The 20,897-nt window shown below is 48.2% G+C and overlaps 1 protein-coding gene across 2 annotated transcripts in view; it reads left to right on the top strand.

Annotated features, from left to right (window-relative positions):
• Positions 1–20,897, top strand: part of KDM1A (lysine demethylase 1A) — a 206,653-nt gene that overhangs the window by 110,070 nt on the left and 75,686 nt on the right. For both annotated transcript variants that reach the window (XM_074976102.1, XM_074976101.1), the window contains 2 exons: positions 1,304–1,410; positions 9,474–9,555. In XM_074976102.1, coding sequence (XP_074832203.1) covers positions 1,304–1,410; positions 9,474–9,555 — 189 coding nt within the window. The remainder of the gene's footprint in view (positions 1–1,303; positions 1,411–9,473; positions 9,556–20,897) is intronic.

Raw genomic sequence — 20,897 nt, 5'->3', positions numbered from 1 at the left:
TATTTGAAAATTCTGAAAAGTTTATATTTCTAGAGGGTTTTTACCCCCCATTCATCACCACAATACAAGTGCTGTCTGTCCTGTATTTGAGTTACTTTGGAGTTAAAAAAAAAAAAAATTTTTATGTTCAGTATTTCAGACTTTATTGTGTATTTTGGGTTTAAAACTACCAGACTCTTGGGATTTTAAACTACTAAAATTGCCATGGTCTTAGTCCTAGTGAAGTGCCTGAGAAATAAATTCTAATATCGTGCAGGAAGAATGTTTTCCTTAATTCTAGGAAGTTGTGTGTAATTTTTTTTATTTTATTTTTTATAGAGCCCTTTGAAGGTATCCTTATGGGTCAGAAAAGTTTTTATCTGTACCAGTCCAGTTAAAATACTACCATTTTATATATGGAAAAGCCTTTATGCTTCACCTTAATATATTCATCCTTTTTCCTCAGTTAGAGAATCCTGCACTGTTTTTCTTTTCTGTTTTCCCTATGCTCCATTGGCATTGTTTGGATTGTCTTGCTTTGGGGATCCCATTTCCTGCATAATTCAAGGACTGCTTAGAAGGTTTTGGGAACATAGAACATGACTGACCACTAGAAGGGAGGGGTATTATGTTAATTCGCATCCACTTGCACTATCTCATAGTTCCAGAATCTGAGTTTTTTGATTGGGAGCACAAGCCAAGGAGGAAGACTGTTGCGTCTTCTTTGAAGACCTCATATTTAAAAATAACTTTCCCTTTTAAACCTGAACCACCTCAGGGCCCTGTAAGCCTGCATCTTCTCCAGATACTTGTCAATTTGTATAGATTGCAGATTGCACGTTCATACAAACATCTGAGCTAGTCTACCCAAAGCTTCCAACTCCTCCATGAAACAGAAGGAATCAAAGCACCTTCCTTCAAAATGATAAGTGAGCTCATTCCTTTGCTCAGCTGCATAGCTCTCCTGGAGCTGCTTTTTTCCCCAGAAAGGAAATGTCTGATAGGGTATCTGTAACTAGGAGGTACCTCCGTACTGGTCCTAGTGCCCTTGTCTGAATGTTCAACTAGGATTTCTGAACATGTTGCTGTAAACTTTTCTGTTTGCTTGCATTTTTTTTTCATTGTTAACTTTGCTGACAGCTAAGTGCTGATTCCATTACATTTGGAATTTCACAATTTTTTCCTGCTAATTAACTAGCTGTTATGAAGCAATCACAGCTACATTTTACTATTAGATTGTTTTAAAATAGACTTCCATCCTTACACTCCTAGGCTTGCACCAATACACACATTTATCCCATAACTTATGCTTTCATTTTTCTAGCAAAGAAGACTGGCAAGGTGATCATTATAGGTTCTGGAGTCTCGGGCTTGGCTGCAGCTCGCCAGTTGCAGAGTTTTGGAATGGATGTCACACTTCTGGAAGCCAGGGTATGAACTTGCTCCCCATTTAGCTAATGAAGTTATTTAGCCAATATTTACAACTAATAAACTATTTGTGTGATTGAATGTGCTGTGTCAACGTGAACTTGTTGCTGTGACCATTGTCAGTCTAGGTAGACAACTAAGTAGCTAGACCTTCTTCAGCTCAGAAGCAGGAATATGTAGGTTTGTTAGTTTAGTACACCAACATCTCCCTGCTGAGAGTGTGGTGGTGCCATCCTTCTTCTTTTACAGCAGGAATTTTAACCGGTGCTTTCCTGTTAGTCTTGCGTGGTCCAGAAGATCATTAGGAAAATACCGCTGTTAATGGGGAGAGAAAGGAGCCCTCAGCTGCTGCTGCTGTGGTGATGCAGGCAATCCCCATCAAGTTCCCTGTCTCCACAAGGGAGTAAAATGCTATTTATGAAATTCAAGATTCGTGAGGGTTCTTAACACCAATCCCTCACGAATGTTGAGACTCTGCTGTATTAAATCGGCCTCTTGACTAGCTCTGAAGAGAATCTATCTTAATCCTCAGTTTGTGTTACATCTTTAGATTGGATGATCCCTTTAAAAGGTGAAGTTATACCCCTTATGCAGAAGCATGAGGAGCCATGTGCCAACTTTGAAACCCTGGGGATTTCAGCATTGTGTGACCAACAGTGGGCACGTTCCTGTGCTCAATGGTTACAGCAAATAATCTCTGTGTCTGGAGAAAAGCCAATTCTCCAATACATGTTCACAGTATAAATCCTCTGAGAACTCTCAGATTGAGATGTACATGACTGATATCCCATTTACTGAATGGATGGGTGACCTCAGATCAGGCATCCACCCTCAAGTACCAGAATGGTTGCTCTCAGTGAGAACCTCTCTGACCACACACCATGCCCTAAAGTCCAGCTCCAAAGGAGAGGCCAGGAATCAAATACAATTGAAAGAGACCACATTGACACTGATCACCTTGCACCCAGTCTTTGGCACCCGATGTTGCAACAGATGCTGGACAGATAGACTCAGGACCTGTGTCTGCAGTACTTACTACCTCATGGGAACTGGCCATTGAACACAAAGGGAAGATTGACAGGTAGGGTCAGGTGGACACCAAAGGTGGTTCCAAACCCTACAGGGGGCACTATCCTGAAGGGACAAGAGATATTGCACCAAAGAAAGGACACATGAGCATTGCTGAAGACACTAGTGTGCAGTTATGGGACTAATAAATGACTTGGTGGAGCTGTTAAGATGACATCTTTGGCACTGGGGCCACACACAAAGCAAGGACCAAGGCACCAGCATGTGGCATTGCCACCACAAGCACTGTTCTTTTTCACTGTCATCACGTTATGTCTTTTCCCTGGTTCTAGGTGGGGATCCCTCTCTGTCTTCTGAGCAAAAACAATGACAAGTCATATGGCACTTTATAGACTAACAGAATTTTTAGAGCATAAACTTGTAGGCAAAGACCCACTATGGCAGATGCATAGGTGGCAGACTTTTGAGCCTGTATGTGAGATCCCTCTTGCAGGGTGCTATCACAACAGACACAAAGTGGCATTGAACCAGTCATCTGCAGCTGAGCGGGTACCTATATACCAACTCCCCCAGCTACAATTCAGTCCATGGCAACATGGGTGCAGAAGCACATGGTGCCTTAAAAATCTTTGATCACTTCTACTTCCACTCAAACCCAGGATCCCCAAAAGCTAACTTGTCGTCTTGTCTGCCACCTTGAAACTCCATGTAGCAAACTACCAAATACAATTTCTGTAGATGGGATAGTGGAGACTCCGTTCCTGGTGAAAGTACCACATGAGTTATGGAAGAATAAAGGTCAAATTGTTGCAAGAACAGTCTTTAGGCGGCCATGGATGCTCCAATACTGTCACACGATAGAAGGCCACAGCTGTAACTGAGACTGACTTCCTGGTTGTTAGCATCCAGAATATCAATTGAGGCCTAGGACCTCAAGGGGATGGAGCTCTTCTGTAAACAAACTTATGAAACACTGCATTCCTTAAAGCACTCAAGGGGTGTACTCTGAGATCACTGGGTATATTCTTCTTCTATAGAAAGCTCTATAGACAGCACCAGCAGACACACCAGTATTTCATGGAAAATATTAGGAGTATGGATTGCATGATGTTTAAGAAGATGCCTGTTTTTTGCCTGTCAGCCACGACATATAGGCTACGTCTACACGTGCACCCAACTTCGAAATAGCTTATTTCGATGTTGCGACATCGAAATAGGCTATTTCGATGAATAACGTCTACACGTCCTCCAGGGCTGGCAACGTCGATGTTCAACTTCGACGTTGCTCAGCCCAACATCGAAATAGGCACAGCGAGGGAACGTCTACACGGCAAAGTAGCACACATCGAAATAAGGGAGCCAGGCACAGCTGCAGACAGGGTCACGGGGCGGACTCAACAGCAAGTCGCTCCCTTAAAGGGCCCCTCCCAGACACACTTTCATTAAACAGTGCAAGATACACAGAGCCAACAACTAGTTGCAGACCCTGTATATGCAGCACGGACCCCCAGCTGCAGCAGCAGCAGCCAGAAGCCCTGGGCTAAGGGCTGCTGCCCACGGTGACCACAGAGCCCCGCAAGGGCTGGAGAGAGAGTATCTCTCAACCCCCCAGCTGATGGCCGCCATGGAGGACCCAGCAATTTCGACGTTGCGGGACGCGGATCGTCTACACGTCCCTACTTCGATGTTGAACGTCGAAGTAGGGCGCTATTCCCATCCGCTCATGGGGTTAGCGACTTCGACGTCTCGCCGCCTAACGTCGATTTCAACTTCGAAATAGCGCCCAACACGTGTAGACGTGACGGGCGCTATTTCGAAGTTGGTGCCGCTACTTCGAAGTAGCGTGCACGTGTAGACGCAGCCATAGAGGTCAGATTTGAAAGAATCCATTTCAGAGCTAATCAGTAACCAGTTTTCAGAAGCTTCCTTGCCATGTTGCATTGGATTTGGTCCATCATAAACACTGCCCATGGCTGTTCCATTCATATATACACTCTGCTGCTGTACACTCCTTTCCTATTCCCTCTTTGAGGGCCTTTTTCCAGAGTCTTAAAAAAGTGTCTCTGTTGCTTCATCTAGAAGCCTTAGAAGAATACCTCAGGAGTACAGGGAAAAAGGCTTCTACTTCCAATATTTCTTTATCCTGTAGAGAGGTGTCTTCATCTGAGATCTGAGAAGAATGTCCAATATATATGCTACCTTAGGTTCAGGTTGGTGACACTTGCCTCCATCATTCCTTCTCTCCAGACTCAAGAATCTTGGCTTGCGAATAGCTCCCATAAATCCATCTGTCCAACTATCAGAAGTACTTAAGATTAATGGAGGGATCAAACCATTTACCATAAGAACAGCCATACTGGGTCAGATCATAGGTCCATCAAGCCTGGTGTCCTGTCTTCCAACAGTGGCCAATGCCAGGTGTCCCAGCACGAATGAACAAAGAGGTAGTCATCAAGGAATCAATTCCCTGTCGCCCATTTCGAGCCTCTGGCAAACGGAGGCTAGGAACACTTCTCCATGCCCATCCTGGCTAAACGGCATTGATGGACCCATCCTCCATGAATTTATCTTTTTCTTTTTTAAACTCTACTATAGTCTTGGCCTTGACAACAACATCTGGCAAGGAGTTCCACAGGTTAACTGTGTGTTGTGTGAAAAAATATTTATTCCTTCCCACAACACAAGAACTTGAGGTCACCAAATGAAATTAATAGGTAGCAGGTTTAAAACAAACAATGGGAAATAATTCCTTATTTATTTTCTCTACACCAGTCATGATTTTATATACCTCTATCATATCCCCCCATTAATCATCTTTTTTTCCAAGCTAAAAAGTCCCAGTCTTATTAATCTCTCCTCATAGGGCAGATGCTCCATACCCCCCATCACCTCGCCTATAGGGAGTATGTCACTAAACGTGGGGAAGTCAGTTCCAGTTACAGCTGGTTATGGGAGCCTTGGGATCACTCCTGCTGTCCTTGAGACATTCCCCTGGATCTGTATCTGAACAGGGACGACAGGGTGGTATCTTACATTTCCATGCACCCAGGAGACCCCGTACACTTGCTCTGGGAAAGCTGTTCTTGCCCTACCAGCTGCCCCGAGACTAACGTGATGGCATTTCGTGAGTCTATCAGGGCAGTGGTCTCTGTGCCTTTCATCTTGACAGGTCATGTGTTCCTACGGGGGGCAATCACTATATCTACCATATTTAACAGATTGCAGTGGTCCCACTGACCCCCGAGGTCACACTGCATTGGCTCTTCCACATCGGGGCTTCACCCACAATGAGCTGTGAGAGACCCTTAGCCATTAACTGTCTCTCAACTAGGGCCACTGTCATCATATGAAGTGGGGTTATTCTAGCTGACCCACCCTCATAGGTCAGGCGGCAGCCCCCTTATATACCAGTCCGGGATAGTCATTTCCACAATCTTCTCTGGTCATAGGAGTCAGGTTTCAGCCACTGCTGGGCCAGGTGGATCGAGTCAAATAGTTGGGACCTTGTAGCTTTGTCCTCGTGGTACTTCCACCCATGGACCCTCTGGGCTCGGACAGCAGTTGTTATTCCAGGCCTGGTGACGATCTTGGCCCTGAGATGGAGGTATTCAGTGGCAGCCTCCTCAGGAATGTCAAAGTAGGCCACCTGTGCCTCTCCGGTCAGGAGCGGGGCCAGGATGATGGCCCACTGGACTCAGGGCTAGCCTTCCTGAATTGCTGTCCTTTCAAAGGCCAAGAGGTATGCCTCCACAAAATCTTCCCATCATCTTCAGGCCTGCCAGGATCGTGCCCCATCTTGACACTGCACCTGAGCAGCCGGTGTCTGCAACTGCATCATTACCTCCTGCGGTGTGGCCCAGTTCTGGGCAGCCTGTCTTATCAACAGCTGATTAGTTTACTACTGTAGCTTCATAGCTTCCTTCTGGGCAGCCATCTGGACCCTGATAGCCTCCTTCTGCACTGTGGTGGCCTGTACGAGTGCTTTTACTACATCCTCCATTTTGTCTTCCCTTCTCACAGAGGTGTGTCAGCTGGGGAATATCCCATCCCTGTGATGACATGTGACAGGGTCTGTGTTATCTCCCGGGCCCCACTCCTCTTCTTAGGCCACAATCCTGCCACATGGGGCCCAGTTGCCCCTGCTGGGGTCTGGGTTTTGGTTCCAAGGCCCAAAGTGCAGCAGGTAAGAGCCCACCAGCTGGTTCAAACAGGCAGAGTCCCCAGTCCCCTCCGTCATTGGGTGAGCCCTCAGGTTACCTGCGGGAACTGCTCCCCCTGCCTCCACAGTCTCTGTTGTAACTATCCAAAGTCTGAACTGCACTCTAACTCCCTTCTTGTTTGTCTGAATCTCCAGCCTCCTCCTACACTCTTCCCCTGGCCCCCTACTTGGGAAAGGTTTTTAAAAGCATCCTTAAATGGGACCAGCTGGCCCTAATTGGTTTAGGGTAGCCTCTTCCCCGGCTGCTCCCACTCTGCCTGATTGCTAGGGCTGTGATGAGCTGCTTTTCTCTCAAGTTGCTCCCCTGGTCTCACCCTGTCACAATACGTTTTTGTTTGTTTGTTAATATCTTGCTTTTCTTTAGTGTTATCCATTGCTAGGTGTACCTCTCTGTTACCCGGAATGTTTGAATATGTGGCAACTTCCCAGTCCTAGGGCTTCTGGATATGAAAGAGTTTACTGTACGAGAGCATTTGAATTCTAGACTTGAATCTATCAGAAGGTTACATCTATGATCTTTTGCCTCCCAAGAGTTAGCAACAGCCCTAGCAGACATCCCAAGCAGACATTCAGTGACTAATTACAAATGGTTCTTGCACAGATGCATTGTAAACTGATGTGCATAAATGAAGTTACTGGGCATATCAATAATGGACTAGCTTGCTACATAGCACAACACCAAATGTCAACACATTTGCACCAGAAGAGACCTGAGTCAGGAACTGTTACTGGATGTCTTCTTCCTGCCTTGGAACCCGAGGTCTGCTGTATGCTTATCCATCTATTACCATGGAGATCAGGGAATTGCCAGTAGCAAATGGGACATTGGTGCAATAATTCTTGCATCTCCATACTGGCCCAAGGCAGTTTTGGCTAATGAGACAGCTCCAAGTGTCCATTGAGCCTCTGAGTCAGCTCCTGGACTCAGTCTCTCCCTCCTTGTCAGATACCCCATTCAGATTTTACTTCAGCTCTTGTCATGGTTTTTGACTGGTTAAGTACCATAAATAGAAAATGCTCCATTTAGATCCAGGAAATCCTTATTCAGAGCAGGACAACATCAGAAGGGTGTACTCATCTGAATAGAAGAAGTTCTTAACAGGATGACCCAACAGAATCTAGTCCCAGTTCAGGCCTTGATACTAAAGAAACTAATTATTGTACTTAAAACAGGCTGGTCCTTGAGATCCATTGAGATCCTCCTTGCAGCAATCTCTGCTTGCCAGCCTCATGTACAGTTGTGTACATTTTAACCCTATGGTGTTGAGATTTTTCAATAGCTATTATATGCTTACCCAAATGTCGGAGAACATACGTCTGCTGGGAATTCCAGTTTGATATTCCTGAGGCTCACGGAGCTTCTCATTGAACCTGTCTCACGATGTTCCTTGAATCACGTTTCTACATAGTTGATCTTCCTGGTGCCTGTCACTTCAAACAGGAGCGTGAGATGGGCTTCATGGTCTTGTAGCAGAACTCCCCTCCCTCCCAGTTTATTTCGTAGTCTGCTCAGGTTTCACATAAAGTTCATTCTGAAAATGGTTTCAAATTTTCATTCAGATCAGTCAGTCAGCCTGCTTTGTCTTCCCCAAGTGACACATTCTACACTGGGAGCTAAAAATGATCTATACTAGCTGTCTTTATCAGATACTGGCTCCATCTGTTCTTAGTCATAGTGGAGTGCTGCAAATGTCAGGCAGTCTCATCACAAAAAATGACGGTATATGTCACAGTTACTAGCTGACAGGTGTATCCCTCACCCACTATAGGGTAAACAACATCCTCTTCTTACTTCAGAAATGTGCTAGTATCAGTGTATCATGGCACCAGTCTTTCTCACACACGAGGCTTTAACTTAGTTGCTAAGTCAGATACCAATAGATACTGAGTTCTTGGTAAAATGGTACTGTGATCACTGTTGACTAATTCAGGTGAAACTACTCACTCCTACCATCGTGAGGGGATACTTCTTGCCAGTCAGCTAGAGTGGTATCTACCATAACACATTCAAAAACTGTTGGCTAGCCTACAGTAACTCTGATTCTTTGAGATGTCTGCATGGACCTAGCCTCATCCATTCCTGATTCAGAATTCTCAGCTGTTACCAAGCTGGTAGAAGGAGCTTACAAAGGGTTGCAGCCATCTTAAGCCCACAAACAAGGGCACAAGGAAGGTCAAGGTCTGCATGGTCTTGACTGGCACAGCTATTCAGAATAATCAGATTTCCCAGTGTATGAGGTGCATGTGCATTTGCAGTGGGGATTCATGCTGCTTCAACATCTCAAAGAACCACAGCTGTTGTCGGGTAAGTAATATTTCTTTACTCACAGTACCTATGTTTGGGCACTGTTCAGTCTAATTTTCAATATCCCCAGCAGTGTGGTTTCCATCTGTTAAACTGGGACAGTATTTCACAGCTGTCAGGAGTTTCTCCATTTAATATGCCTAAATTTTCCTGTTTTGTAAAATGCGGCTGCTCCTCTACCCATCTTTTGATCCATGACTGAATACTGTAGAAATGTAAACATTCATTAACAAATAAATAGAATCCAGATGTCCTAAATCTTATTCCTCAGCCCTGACTATACAACGCTTCCTTCTCAGAAGCATTAAATATACTTCAGTCAGCTAATGGAGTAACCTGTTTCGTGGGGTATTCAGTCAAAGAACATATAGTTTTATTTTGGTTCAGGTTACCCTCTGTAGATCTCTATAGGAGATTTCCAAGGGAGTGATTTTGGAAGAGGGACTTTATTGCCAAGGTGTAATTTTTCTAAATTTGATTGAAAATAGCTGATTCATTTTTTAATTTCTAAAGGATCGTGTAGGAGGAAGAGTTGCTACATTTCGCAAAGGAAACTATGTTGCTGATCTAGGAGCCATGGTGGTAACAGGGCTAGGTGAGTCATTCAAAATACTAACCTGTTTTTAAAGGATATTGAAAAAGAAAGGTTATAGTAATCTAGTTTGGAGCTCCTCTGCATCCAGGCTGCCCTGATCTGTGATGAACGAATAGTTCACAATAGGGGTCAGTTCAGAGGATCTGTGGTTATGACATGAAAGCAGTGGTGGAAAGAGTACACAAAAAAGTTACTTGGTAAAAATTCAATTACTTTGCAAAAGATGTGTTTAAGTAAAAGTCAGAGTATCCTCCTAGAAAATGACTGGTAAAAGTACAAAGTTGTCTCATCTTGTTAATACTCAAGTATCCAGAAATAAAAAGTAGCCATCCTATAGAAATCTATGGTTAACTTCCTGAGTTGTCATAGGGCTCCATTATTTTTTCATATAGATACACCTCCTACGTAAGATGCAGATATGTGTGTGTACGTGCGCGTGCATGTGTTATCTACACATATACTATGTATTTATATTTGAAATCTGGAATTTAAATGTAGTTATAGCCTTCATTTATAAAGCTAAAGGGTAGCCCAATTAAATGCAGGAGTCAAATTACAGAAATGTTTTTATTTTGTCCACATTCACAACTGTGTATTTTAGCATTATAATTATTAATGACAAAAATGCTTGTTCAACCTTAGAAGCAGTTGATTTCAAAATTATCAGAATCAAGCCATGGGGAACATGGTGCCCTAGGCAAGCTTGCGTTTTGGTGCCTCTGCTGTCCGTGCCCCCCCATCCTCCACGACCACCATCCCAGGCACAGTCCCCCTCCCCCAGTTTCCCTTGGAAGCTGTTCAGTATCTTGCTCCTTTGAGTATAGGGCTATTGTCTCTTCCCCTTGCAAAGGGAGTTGTCAAAGTCCTTCTTGGCCAAACCCTGCCTTCAAGAGTTATATGGAGAATGGATTATTTTAGGTTAAATAAGGGATGGGGAACTTAAGGCCCGGAAGGCTGGGTGCAGCCCCTGGCTTGACTCCCGAGATTCAGGGCTTCCTCCCAGTATTGAGGAGCCCATGCTGGAGCTCCAACCTCCTGCCATGCTTTCATGGGGCTGGAGCACACAGTCTACTCACTTGGGCCCTCCAAGGCTCTCGTGTGTGAGGGGAATGTGGTACATCAGTGAGAATTCTGTTTGTTTTGGTTTTGGTTTTGGTTTTTGCTTCTCACTTGCATTTGCCTCTGGACTGTGGCCCCTGACCCAGGAAAGGTTCCCTACCCCTGAATTAAACATTTTCCCCCAGATATGACACACAGGAAGGAGCTGCTGTTTTTGAGTGACATCAGATTGTGAAATGAAACAGTGGGTAAAAAATCTGGGGGAGTCACTCTCCATTCAGTGGGCTCTCCCTCCTCAATTGGAGCTACTGTGAAGAACCACTTTCTGCTCCTTTGCTGCAACAGCACTTGCCCCTTGTGCCTGGTGCTTGGCCTGCAGCTCATGGTGAGCTCCATGCTATTGTAAGGGGGCTGCATCTTGCCCTTGGTGCTCCTGCAGCCCTCTGACTACTCCTGACTCATCAGTGGTGCCATTTCAGATTGTGGTGGGGCTGGGGAAGGCAACTTTAACTGCCATTCCAGTGGATACTTAGGCATCTGAAATGTCTAGGGCTTGGGATGTTTTGTAGGGAGTTCCAAATAACGTAGAAATTAGCTGATTTCACAGTACACAGGAATCCTGAAATATTTTCATTATTCTAAATTAAATTATCTGTAGATAGGGAAAGCAAGAAAAATGCAGCTTTTAAAACTTGTTAGAGTTAAAATTCACTTATATAAACTGAACTGGGCTTATAACGAATGGACGAGTGAAGGAATTGTTAAATCAACAAATCATGTTTGGTATTAGAGTATTTATTTTGGATATCTTGACCTGTGATATAGTGAATTTTGCTATTTTGTTGCAGTCATAGTGGTGCCTGGATGAGAGCCACAAAGTGAGTGAAATAATATCTTTAATTGGACCAAATAATGTTGGTGAGAGAGACAACATTTGGAACTCCTCAGAGCTCTTCTACAGATCTCTGAAGCTCAAAAGGACTAATCTCTCACAAACCAAAGCTGTTTCACAATAAAAAAGATATTACCTCATCCACCTTGTGTCTCTGTGTTTTAACGGGTTTAAAGCTTGAACTCTTTGCATCTCAACTTCATCTGTTGTTAAACATTATCGGATTTCCCTCCATACTTTTCTGAAACTTTGAAAATTACAAAAAGACAAAAAAGCTTAAAATGTATTAAAACACAGGTATAAAAAATAAAAAGTGCATTCTACAAAGTCCTTTTATAAGCCAGAACAGCAGGGATGAAACATTCTTCTTTGAGTGTTCTGTGGGTGCTCCACATTAGGTGTCGGGCTCGCCCGGCGCCACAGATCGGATCTTCCAAGCAGTTTCTGCCGGACCGCGCATGTGCCAGTGCGCGCCGCTCCCTTGCGCGCTCCTGGCCACGTGCACGATCCGGTCCCCGCCAGTTCCTCTTAACCGCCATCCGCTGCAGACGGAATCCGACTAGGCTACGGCCAAGTTAGCGTATTCAATGGTTTTAGCTGTTTTCCTTAAAGTTTTCAAGTTCTTAGTCTATTGTTAAGTTAGCCAGTTGTTGTTGTTTTTGTTTTTTTTTTTGAAAACAAGAAACAACAAGCGGGACGGAATTCAGTCCAGTCCTAGTAACAAGTGGAGCACCGGAGGCCAGGAGCCTAGGGTCATTAGCCCTCCTGCCGCGGCAGGCTATCGGAGAGGGGGAAAACAGCACAGAGAAGGTGCTAAGTACCCCATTAACAACTGAAAGACTCACCAACAATGTCCTCTTCAGGATTCAAGAAATGTGAGTCTTGCCGAGAGGCAATGCCAGCGTCTGATGGGCACAGTCACTGTATAAGGTGTCTTGGGGAGTCCCATGTCACACAGAAATGCTCCTTCTGTGCAAAATTAACAGCCAAAGCAAGGAAGAACAGGGAGATGCAGCTTAAAATGCTGCTATTCGACAAGGCCCTCCAGCCAGACGTGCCAGAGCGGCCGCAGCAGGAGGGACCCTCCAGGGCCCATAAAAGGAAAGCTGCCTCCCTCACCCCATCAGCGCAAAAACGGAGGAAAGTCTCCCCAGCCCGATCCCTGCCGGCAGCAACAGCGAGCGGAACGGGAGGAGCTCACAGCCCCCAGCTGCAGCAACAGCTGAGCGGCGGCGGCATGGAGAGCCACGTGGAGGCGACTCAGCCTCCGATAATCAAACAGCCGCCCCGCACCGCAGGCAGGGCGGCGGCTAAACAAGCTCCGGTACCAGCGGCACCGCAGGCAGCGGCACCAACCCCCGGGGAACCGGCGGTACAGAGCGCTCAGGCACGCAGCCTGCAGGCACCAGAGGACACCGCCCATGCGGCACCGCCCATGAGCGTGCCGAGCGCAGCGCGGACGGGGCCGAGATCCCCTGCACATCAGGGGGCGGAGCCACCCCCTCAAGGGAGGGGGAAGGCTGCACAGAAAACAAGGCACCGCAGCCCCTCTCCAGACAAGGCTGCAGAGTTGCTTTCTCTCAGCCCTCCGCTCATGCTGCAGACTCCGACTAGAAGGCAGGGGTCCCCCCTAGCCTACCCGGAGCCCCCATCTCCATTTTTACAACCAGCCTCACCCTGGCTGGGACCACCTTCACCCTTGTTGGGGTTTGAGCCGCTGGAGTACTATCACAAATCGCTCTCTCCCAGTGTCCCATGTCTCTCGACGATCTCGCTCCCCCAGACGCAGGGGGCATGCACCAAGGGAGTGGTCCAGGTCACCTTCCCAAGAACAGTGCCCATGCTGCCATGGTCGTCCCTATCACGCGGGGCATAGACACCACCGGCAGTCTACCAGGGAAAGACCCCACAGATGGTCCCGTATCCCCGAGGGCAATCGCAAACGGGGACAGAGACTCAAGTATCTCAGGGGGAACTGGTTATGGAACCCCGAGATTTTCCCTTGCAAGCTTCCAGTGAGCGGATGTACCATCACCAACAGGAACCTGAAGGGTCCAGAGAGGCGTACCCTAGTGGTTCCTCGCTCTCCTCCCCGGACGAGGCTACGGCCCCAGGGGACGTCCATCCTCCCGACGATCTCAAACAGTATCAAGAGCTGTTTAAGAGGGTGGCCTTCACGCAAGGCATCCAGACAGCAGAGGTGCAAGAGAAACACCATAAGCTCCTCAAAAATCTGAGACCTCCGGCCTCCTCCAAAATAGCAATACCGCTTGACGAAGCAATCTTGGAGTCCGCCGCTATGATATGGCAGACCCCTGCGACTATTCTGGCTGTCCACAAGAGAGCGGACAAGAAATACTTTGTGCTGGCGAAGGGCATGGAGTTCCTGTTCAGCCACCCACAACCAAATTCCTTGGTGGTAGAATCGTCGCAACAAAGATCAAAGACATCTCAATTCAAGACAGGGGGAACAGACAAAGATGCCAAGAAGCTAGAGCTGTTCGGCAGAAAGGTCTACTCCTTCTCCACACTACTGTTGCGAATGGCAAATTACGCAGCGCATCTAGCGAACCACAATTTCGACAACTACACTAGGTTAACCTCCCTCATGGACTCGCTTCCAGAGGACAAGAAACCGGTGCTCAACGCCATCGTGCAAGAAGGCTACGTGGCCTCGAGGACGGGAGTTCAGATCGCCCTGGATGTTGCGGACACAGCAGCACGCTCCACAGCCACGGCAGTGGTGATGCGAAGGGAGTCCTGGCTCCAGACTTTGGGTATACCGAGGGATCTGCAGGCAAAGATAGTCGATCTTCCCTTCGATTCGCAGAAGCTGTTTGCTGAATCAACTGACTCAGTCCTTCATTCCAGTAAAGATTCGAGAGCCACACTTAGGACCCTGGGGATTTACACCCCTCCATACAGAAAGAAAAAGTACTACCCTTAGCAAAGACGGTACCAGTACCAGCAACAGCGTCCCCAGTACCACAGGGGTTACGAGCAAGGGCGACATCAACAGCACCAGCAGTACAGAACTCCCCGGCGACGTTCCCAACAGAGCCGTACGTCCTCGGGGCAGGGCCAAAGGCCACAAGTTTGACACACAGATCCAGGGCTGTGCCATCACTACCATTGCACGAGGTCATCCGAAGCGGTTATTCCACCATCGCCTCCGACCATTCTACGACCAGTGGCAAAGGATCACCACAGACAAATGGGCGCTGGAGATCATAGCCACGGGGTACGCCATCCCCTTCCAGTCGCTCCCACCGCCACGACCTCCACCCAGGCCCCACCTCCAGGAGGCCTCCCACGTAGCGAGGCTGAAGCAGGAGGTAGACCATCTCATGCTCATAGGGGCAGTGGAAAGAGTGCCGGAGCAACTGCAAGGGAGAGGGTTCTACTCGAGGTACTTCCTCACGGAGAAAAAAACAGGAGGCTGGAGGCCCATCTTAGATCTTTGAGGCCTCAACCAGTACCTGCGCAAGCAACGCTTTCAGATGATCACAATCGCCTCCATCCTTACAGCACTAGACGATGGAGATTGGTTCGCAGCCCTCGACTTACAAGACGCGTATTTTCACATAGCTATCTATCCGGCTCACCGACGATTCCTCCGGTTCATGGTAGGCAAAGAACATTTTCAATACAAGGTCCTACCATTTGGCCTCTCCTCGGCCCCCAGAGTCTTCACCAAGACCTTGGCAGTGGTGTCATCCTACCTGCACAGACAGAGGGTATTTATATTCCCATATCTGGATGACTGCCTACACAAAGGGGCCTCGAAGGAGGAGGTACTACGCATGATATGCGTCACAGCAGGCACATTCTCTTCGCTCAGCCTGGTTATCAATCTGGCAAAATCAAAGATAGACCCCACACAGGACATAGAGTTCATAGGGGCACGCATAAATTCTATTACAGCAAGAGTGTATCTACCAGAGACACGCTTTCGGGCCATCGGCTCCCTCATGCAAGTCATCACCTTCAGCCCTATGGTTCCAGTTCTGATGTGCTTACAGCTGCCGGGCCACATGGCAGCAGCGACGTTCGTAGTACAGAACGCCAGGTTACACATGCGCAGCATGCAGCACTGGCTGGCGAGCGTATACAAACTGGCAGCGCACACCGTTCACAGGGTGGTGTCGCCCACCACAGAGGTGCGCAAATCCCTGCAATGGTGGGTAAACCCCAAGAACTTGCTAACAGGGGTACCCTTCCACCAACCACAAATATTGGTTTTTCTCACTACAGACGCCTCCCTCATAGGGTGGGGAGCACACATGGGCGAAGAGGTGACGCAAGAGCTGTGGTCCTCCACGGAGCAGTCACTGCACATAAATATACTGGAGCTCAGAGCAGTGTTCAACGCCTGCAAATGCTTTCGAGACCATATACAAGGCAAAGTAGTCGGATCAGTACAGACAATACCTCCACCATGTATTATATAAATCGGCAAGGAGGAGCTCGGAAGCAGTCCGGTTGTGGAACTGGTGCATCGCCAACAATATAACCTTGAAAGCCTCGTACTTACCAGGCGCTCACAATGTGAAGGCAGACCAGCTGAGCAGGCGTTTCTCACTCACGCACGAGTGGCAGATCCGTCCCGATCTGCTGCGACCGATTTTTCACGCATGGGGTTTTCCCCAGATAGACCTGTTTGCCACTCAACACAACAAGAAGTGCCCTTAATACTGCTCCAGGGCAGGACTGGGACGGGGGTCCCTGGGGGATGCATTCGCGATCTCCTGGAGGGGCCCCCTGCTTTACGCTTTTCCTCCCACAGTGCTGATCCACAAAGTCTTGCAGAAAGCCAGGAGGGAAGGAGCCCGAATGATCCTGATAGTCCCAACATGGGATCGACAGCAATGGTTTCCCCCTACTCCTGCGCATGTCGGACCGTCCACCGATGCCCCTTCTGGTGGCGCCGGATCTGCTCACGCAAGCCCAGGGGTCCATAGTACATCCACACCCCCAAGGCCTGCGACTACAAGCGTGGTTAATCCATGGCTCAGCTCCCTAGAGAGTGCATGTACGGAGGAAGTGCAACAAGTCCTAGAAAGTAGCAGGAGGACTTCCACCAGGAAGACCTACAAGCAGAAATGGACTCGCTTCACGGCATGGTGTTCTACCAAACAGCTAGCCCCCCTTTCGGTGCCTATACCTGTAATATTAGAGTATTTACTGGACCTCAAGAGAGGAGGACTCTCACTATCCTCGTTAAAGGTCCACCTTGCCACCATTTCGGCATTCAGACACGAAGAAGGGCACACAGTGTTCGCCCATCCCATGGTTACCAGGTTCCTCAAAGGGTTGGTAAACCTATACCCCCCTCGGAAACCGCTTCCACCTTCATGGAACTTGGACCTGGTGCTTAATGCGCTAACGGGACCACCGTTCGAGCCTTTGGCCACGGTTTCTCTCCGCCTCCTTATGATAAAGACGACCTTTCTTCTCACAATCACGTCAGCTCGCAGGGTGAGCGAGCTTGCAGCAGTTATGGCAACGCCACCCTGCACTGTTTTTTCCAAGGAGGCGGTAACCATACGGCTGCATCCAGCCTTTGTTTCTAAAGTTTCTTCTGAGTTTCATATTAACGAACCTATTGTTTTACCCTCGTTTTATCCAAAGTCTCATAACTCTAACAAAGAGGCGCGCCTATACCTCCTGGACGTGAGGAGGGCGCTAGCCTTCTATATAGACAGGACCAAGTCCTTCCGGAAAACGGATAGACTCCAAGTCTCTCTCGCTCCCAAATCGAAAGGAGAAGGTCTCTCTTCGCAGAGAATCTCGAAGCACATCGTATCCTGCATAAAAATGTGCTATGAACTCCAGAAAGACTCCTTTACTGGCCACGCCCAGGGCTCATTCCACTAGGGCGGTGGCGGCATCAACAGCCTTTTTCAAGGGCGTTGCGCTAAAAGACATTTGCAGAGCGGCGACCTGGTCATCCTATGACACGTTCGCCAAACATTATGCCCTTCACCGGGTATTCCAAGAGGATACCCATCTCTCGACAGCGGTCCTCTCGGGGACAAGCTGCACATAATCCGATTACCCACCTCCTATGTTGGGTTACTGCTGGGTAGTCACCTAATGTGGAGCACCCACGGGGACACTCGAAGAAGAAAGAAAGGTTACTCACCATAGTAACGGTGGTTCTTTGAGATGTGTCCCTGTGGGTGCTCCACTACCCGCCCATCCTCCCCGCTTCGGATCTCTGTTTAGTGTTTTGCAGGAGCATCCGAGGCGGTTGGTCAAGGAACTGGCGGGGACCGGATCGCGCACGCGGCCAGGAGCGCGCAAAGGAGCGGCGCGCACCGGCGCATGCGCGGTCCGGCAGAAACTGCTTGGAAGATCCGATCTGCGGCGCCAGGCAAGCCCAACACCTAATGTGGAGCACCCACGGGGACACATCTCGAAGACCCACCGTTACTACGGTGAGTAACCTTTCTTTTCAGAGGGAATGGGGGGATGGGGCACACAGCCTGTAGTCCCACTAAACTCCTCTGAGTTGAAGTGCCTCATTGAAGCTACAAATCACAACTATCAGAGAATTCTAGGGCTGGCAGGGACCCCAGGAGGTCATCCAGTTCAGCCCTCTGCCTAAAGCAGGTTCAATCCCAACATAATCATCCCAGCCAGGGCTTTGTCAGGCCAGGACTTAAGGACCTCTAGGGATGGAGATTCCACCACCTGTCTTGGTAACTTATTCCAGTACTTAACCACCCTCCTGGTGAAATAGTTTTTCCTAATATCCAAACTACACCTCTCCCTCTTATTTATATTTTTTTATTTTTTATACATTTTTTTATACCTGGCACTGCAGATTTCCAAGACCAGCATCTGATGAAGTGAGTTGGTGCTCACGAAAGCTCATGCTCAAAACTTTTCTGTTAGTCTGTAAGGTGCCGCAGGACCCTTCGTTGCTGTTTAACTCTCCCTGTGTAACTTTAGACCATTGCTCCTTGTTCTGCCATCTGTCACCACTGAAACAGCCTCTCTCCATCCTCTTTAGAGCCTCCTTTCAGGAAGTTGAAGGCTGCTGTCAAATCACCCCTCAGTCTTTTTTCTACTAACTAAATAAGCCCAAATTTCTCAGCCTTCCCTCATAGGTCATGTGCTCCAGCCCATTAATCATTTTCATTGCCCTCCACTGAACCTGCTTCAGTGTGTCCACATCCTTTCTATGGCAGCTGTGCCTTAGCAAATTGGAATACTGGCTTGCACAACTGCTAGTGGGGTGAAAGTGAGTAAGTGAATACTTAACTTTTTACTCACCTACCATTTCCGAAAGTATTTTCTTAGAAAAAAAATACATGAGGGAGAGAGGGATAGCTCAGTAGTTAGTGCACTGGCCTTTTAAACCTAGAGTTATGAGTTCATTCCCTGAGGGCGGCCTGTCTGGGGGCTGGATAGATTTCAGGGGAGGGAAGGGATAGCTCAGTGGTTTGATCAATGCCCTGCTAAACCCAGGGTTTTGTGCTCAATCCTTGAGGGAGCCAATTAGGTAGCTGTTGAAAATGGATTAAAAGAAAATCTGTCGGGGATAGTGATACGTCCTGCTGTGAGGCCAGCAGACTGGACTCATTGACCTATGAAGGTCCCTTCCAGTTCTATGAGATAGAGGGTGTGTGTGTGTGTGTGTGTGTACACATATATATATACACACACACACACAAGTGAAAGCACAAGTTTCATGAAAATCAATTACTTGAATAAAGTACAGATCCAGAAACAGTGTACTTGTGTGTTGTATCAAACTATTCCTACTTAGTTACTTTCCATTTCTACACGAAAGTCATTTTCTCAGTTATCATTCTTCTCAGATTTCTTAAAGACGCATTTTTTGTAGTTCCTGTCAAATTCTCTCAACAATGGTTTGATTTCTGCCACAGCTTAGTTGCACTAGGATTTTTGTTACTCTTCTCTTGGCTTGCTAGCTTATTTTGCTTGTTTTAAACTGTTCATACTTGCTGAGAAGCTTTAGTTCTTCCTCGAGTGTCCCCATGGGTGCTCCACGATAAGTGTCGGGCTTGCCCTGGCGCTGCAGATTGGATTTTTCCAGCAGTTTCTGCTGGACCGCGCGTGCGCTGGCACGCGCCTCTGCCTTACGCGCTCCCGGCTACATGCGCGATCCGGTCCCCTCCAGTTCCTTAACCACCATCGGCTGCAGATGGAATCCACTCAGGCTGCGGCCAGAGTCAGCGTATTTAATGTTCTTAGTGTTTTTAGAGTTTCTTTTCAGTCTTTTCAGACTTTCAGTTAGCTTGTTGTTTTCTCTTATTTAAAAAAAAAAAAAAAAAAAAAAAAAATGGTATATAACAGCATAGGCAGAAAGCCTTAGTAACCAGAGGAGCAGCGGAGGCCCGGGGACGTAAGGCCATTAGGCCTCCTGCCGCGGCAGGCTGGGTCCGAGAGAGGGGAACAAGCACAGAGAAGGTGCTAAGTACCCTATTAACAACTCAAAGACTCACCGCAATGTCCTCTTCAGGATTCAAGAAGTGTGAGGCATGCCGCGAAGCTATGCCGGCCTCCGACGGGCACAGTCAACGTATTAGGTGCCTGGGGGAATCTCATGTCACCCAGAAATGCTGCTCCTGCTCAAAGCTCACGGCCAGAGCCAGGAAGGACAGAGAAATGCGGCTAAAAATGCTGCTCTTTGATAAGGCCCTCCAGCCAGACGTGCCGGAGCGGCCTCAACAAGAGGGACCCACAGGGCCCCATAAAAGGAAGGCGGTGTCCCTCACCCCATTAGTGCAAAAACGGAGGAAGCTCTTTCCAGCCCGATCCCTGCCGTCAGTCACAGCGAGTGGGATGGGTGCAGCACATAGCCCCCAGCTGCAATTACAAACAAGCGGCGGCGCAGAAGTGCACGTGGCAGAGGCTGAGCCTTTGATGATTAAACAGCCGGCCCGCACCGCAGTCACAGCGGCGGCCAGGCAAGCGCCGGAACCAGCAGCACCGCAGCTAGCGGCACAGACCGCCAGGGTGCCGACGGTGCAGAGCTCGCAGGCATGCGGCCTGCAGGCGCCGGCGGAGACCACGCGCGCGGCACCGACAGCGGGGCCGAGATCCCCGGCGCGGAAAGGGGCGGAGTCAGCCCCACAGGGGACGGGAAAGGCAGCAGAGAAAACCTGGCACCGCAGCCCTTCTCCAGACAGGGCTGCAGTGCTGCTCTCTCTAAGCCCTCCCCTTATGCTGCGAACTCCAACAAGGAGGCAGGGGTCTCCCCCAGTCTACCCTGAGCCTCCCTCCCCGTTCCTCCAGCCAGCGTCACCATGGCTCGGGCCACCCTCGCCTTTTCTGGTATTTGACCCACTGGAGTACTACCACAAATCAGTTTCACCACTGTCTCAATCACCCAGACGATCTCGCTTCCCCATACGCC

This window comes from Carettochelys insculpta, chromosome 24, assembly GCF_033958435.1.
Source record: "Carettochelys insculpta isolate YL-2023 chromosome 24, ASM3395843v1, whole genome shotgun sequence".
In the NCBI taxonomy this organism is placed as follows: Eukaryota; Metazoa; Chordata; order Testudines; family Carettochelyidae; genus Carettochelys; species Carettochelys insculpta.
This window is presented reverse-complemented; position numbering and strand designations above follow the sequence as displayed.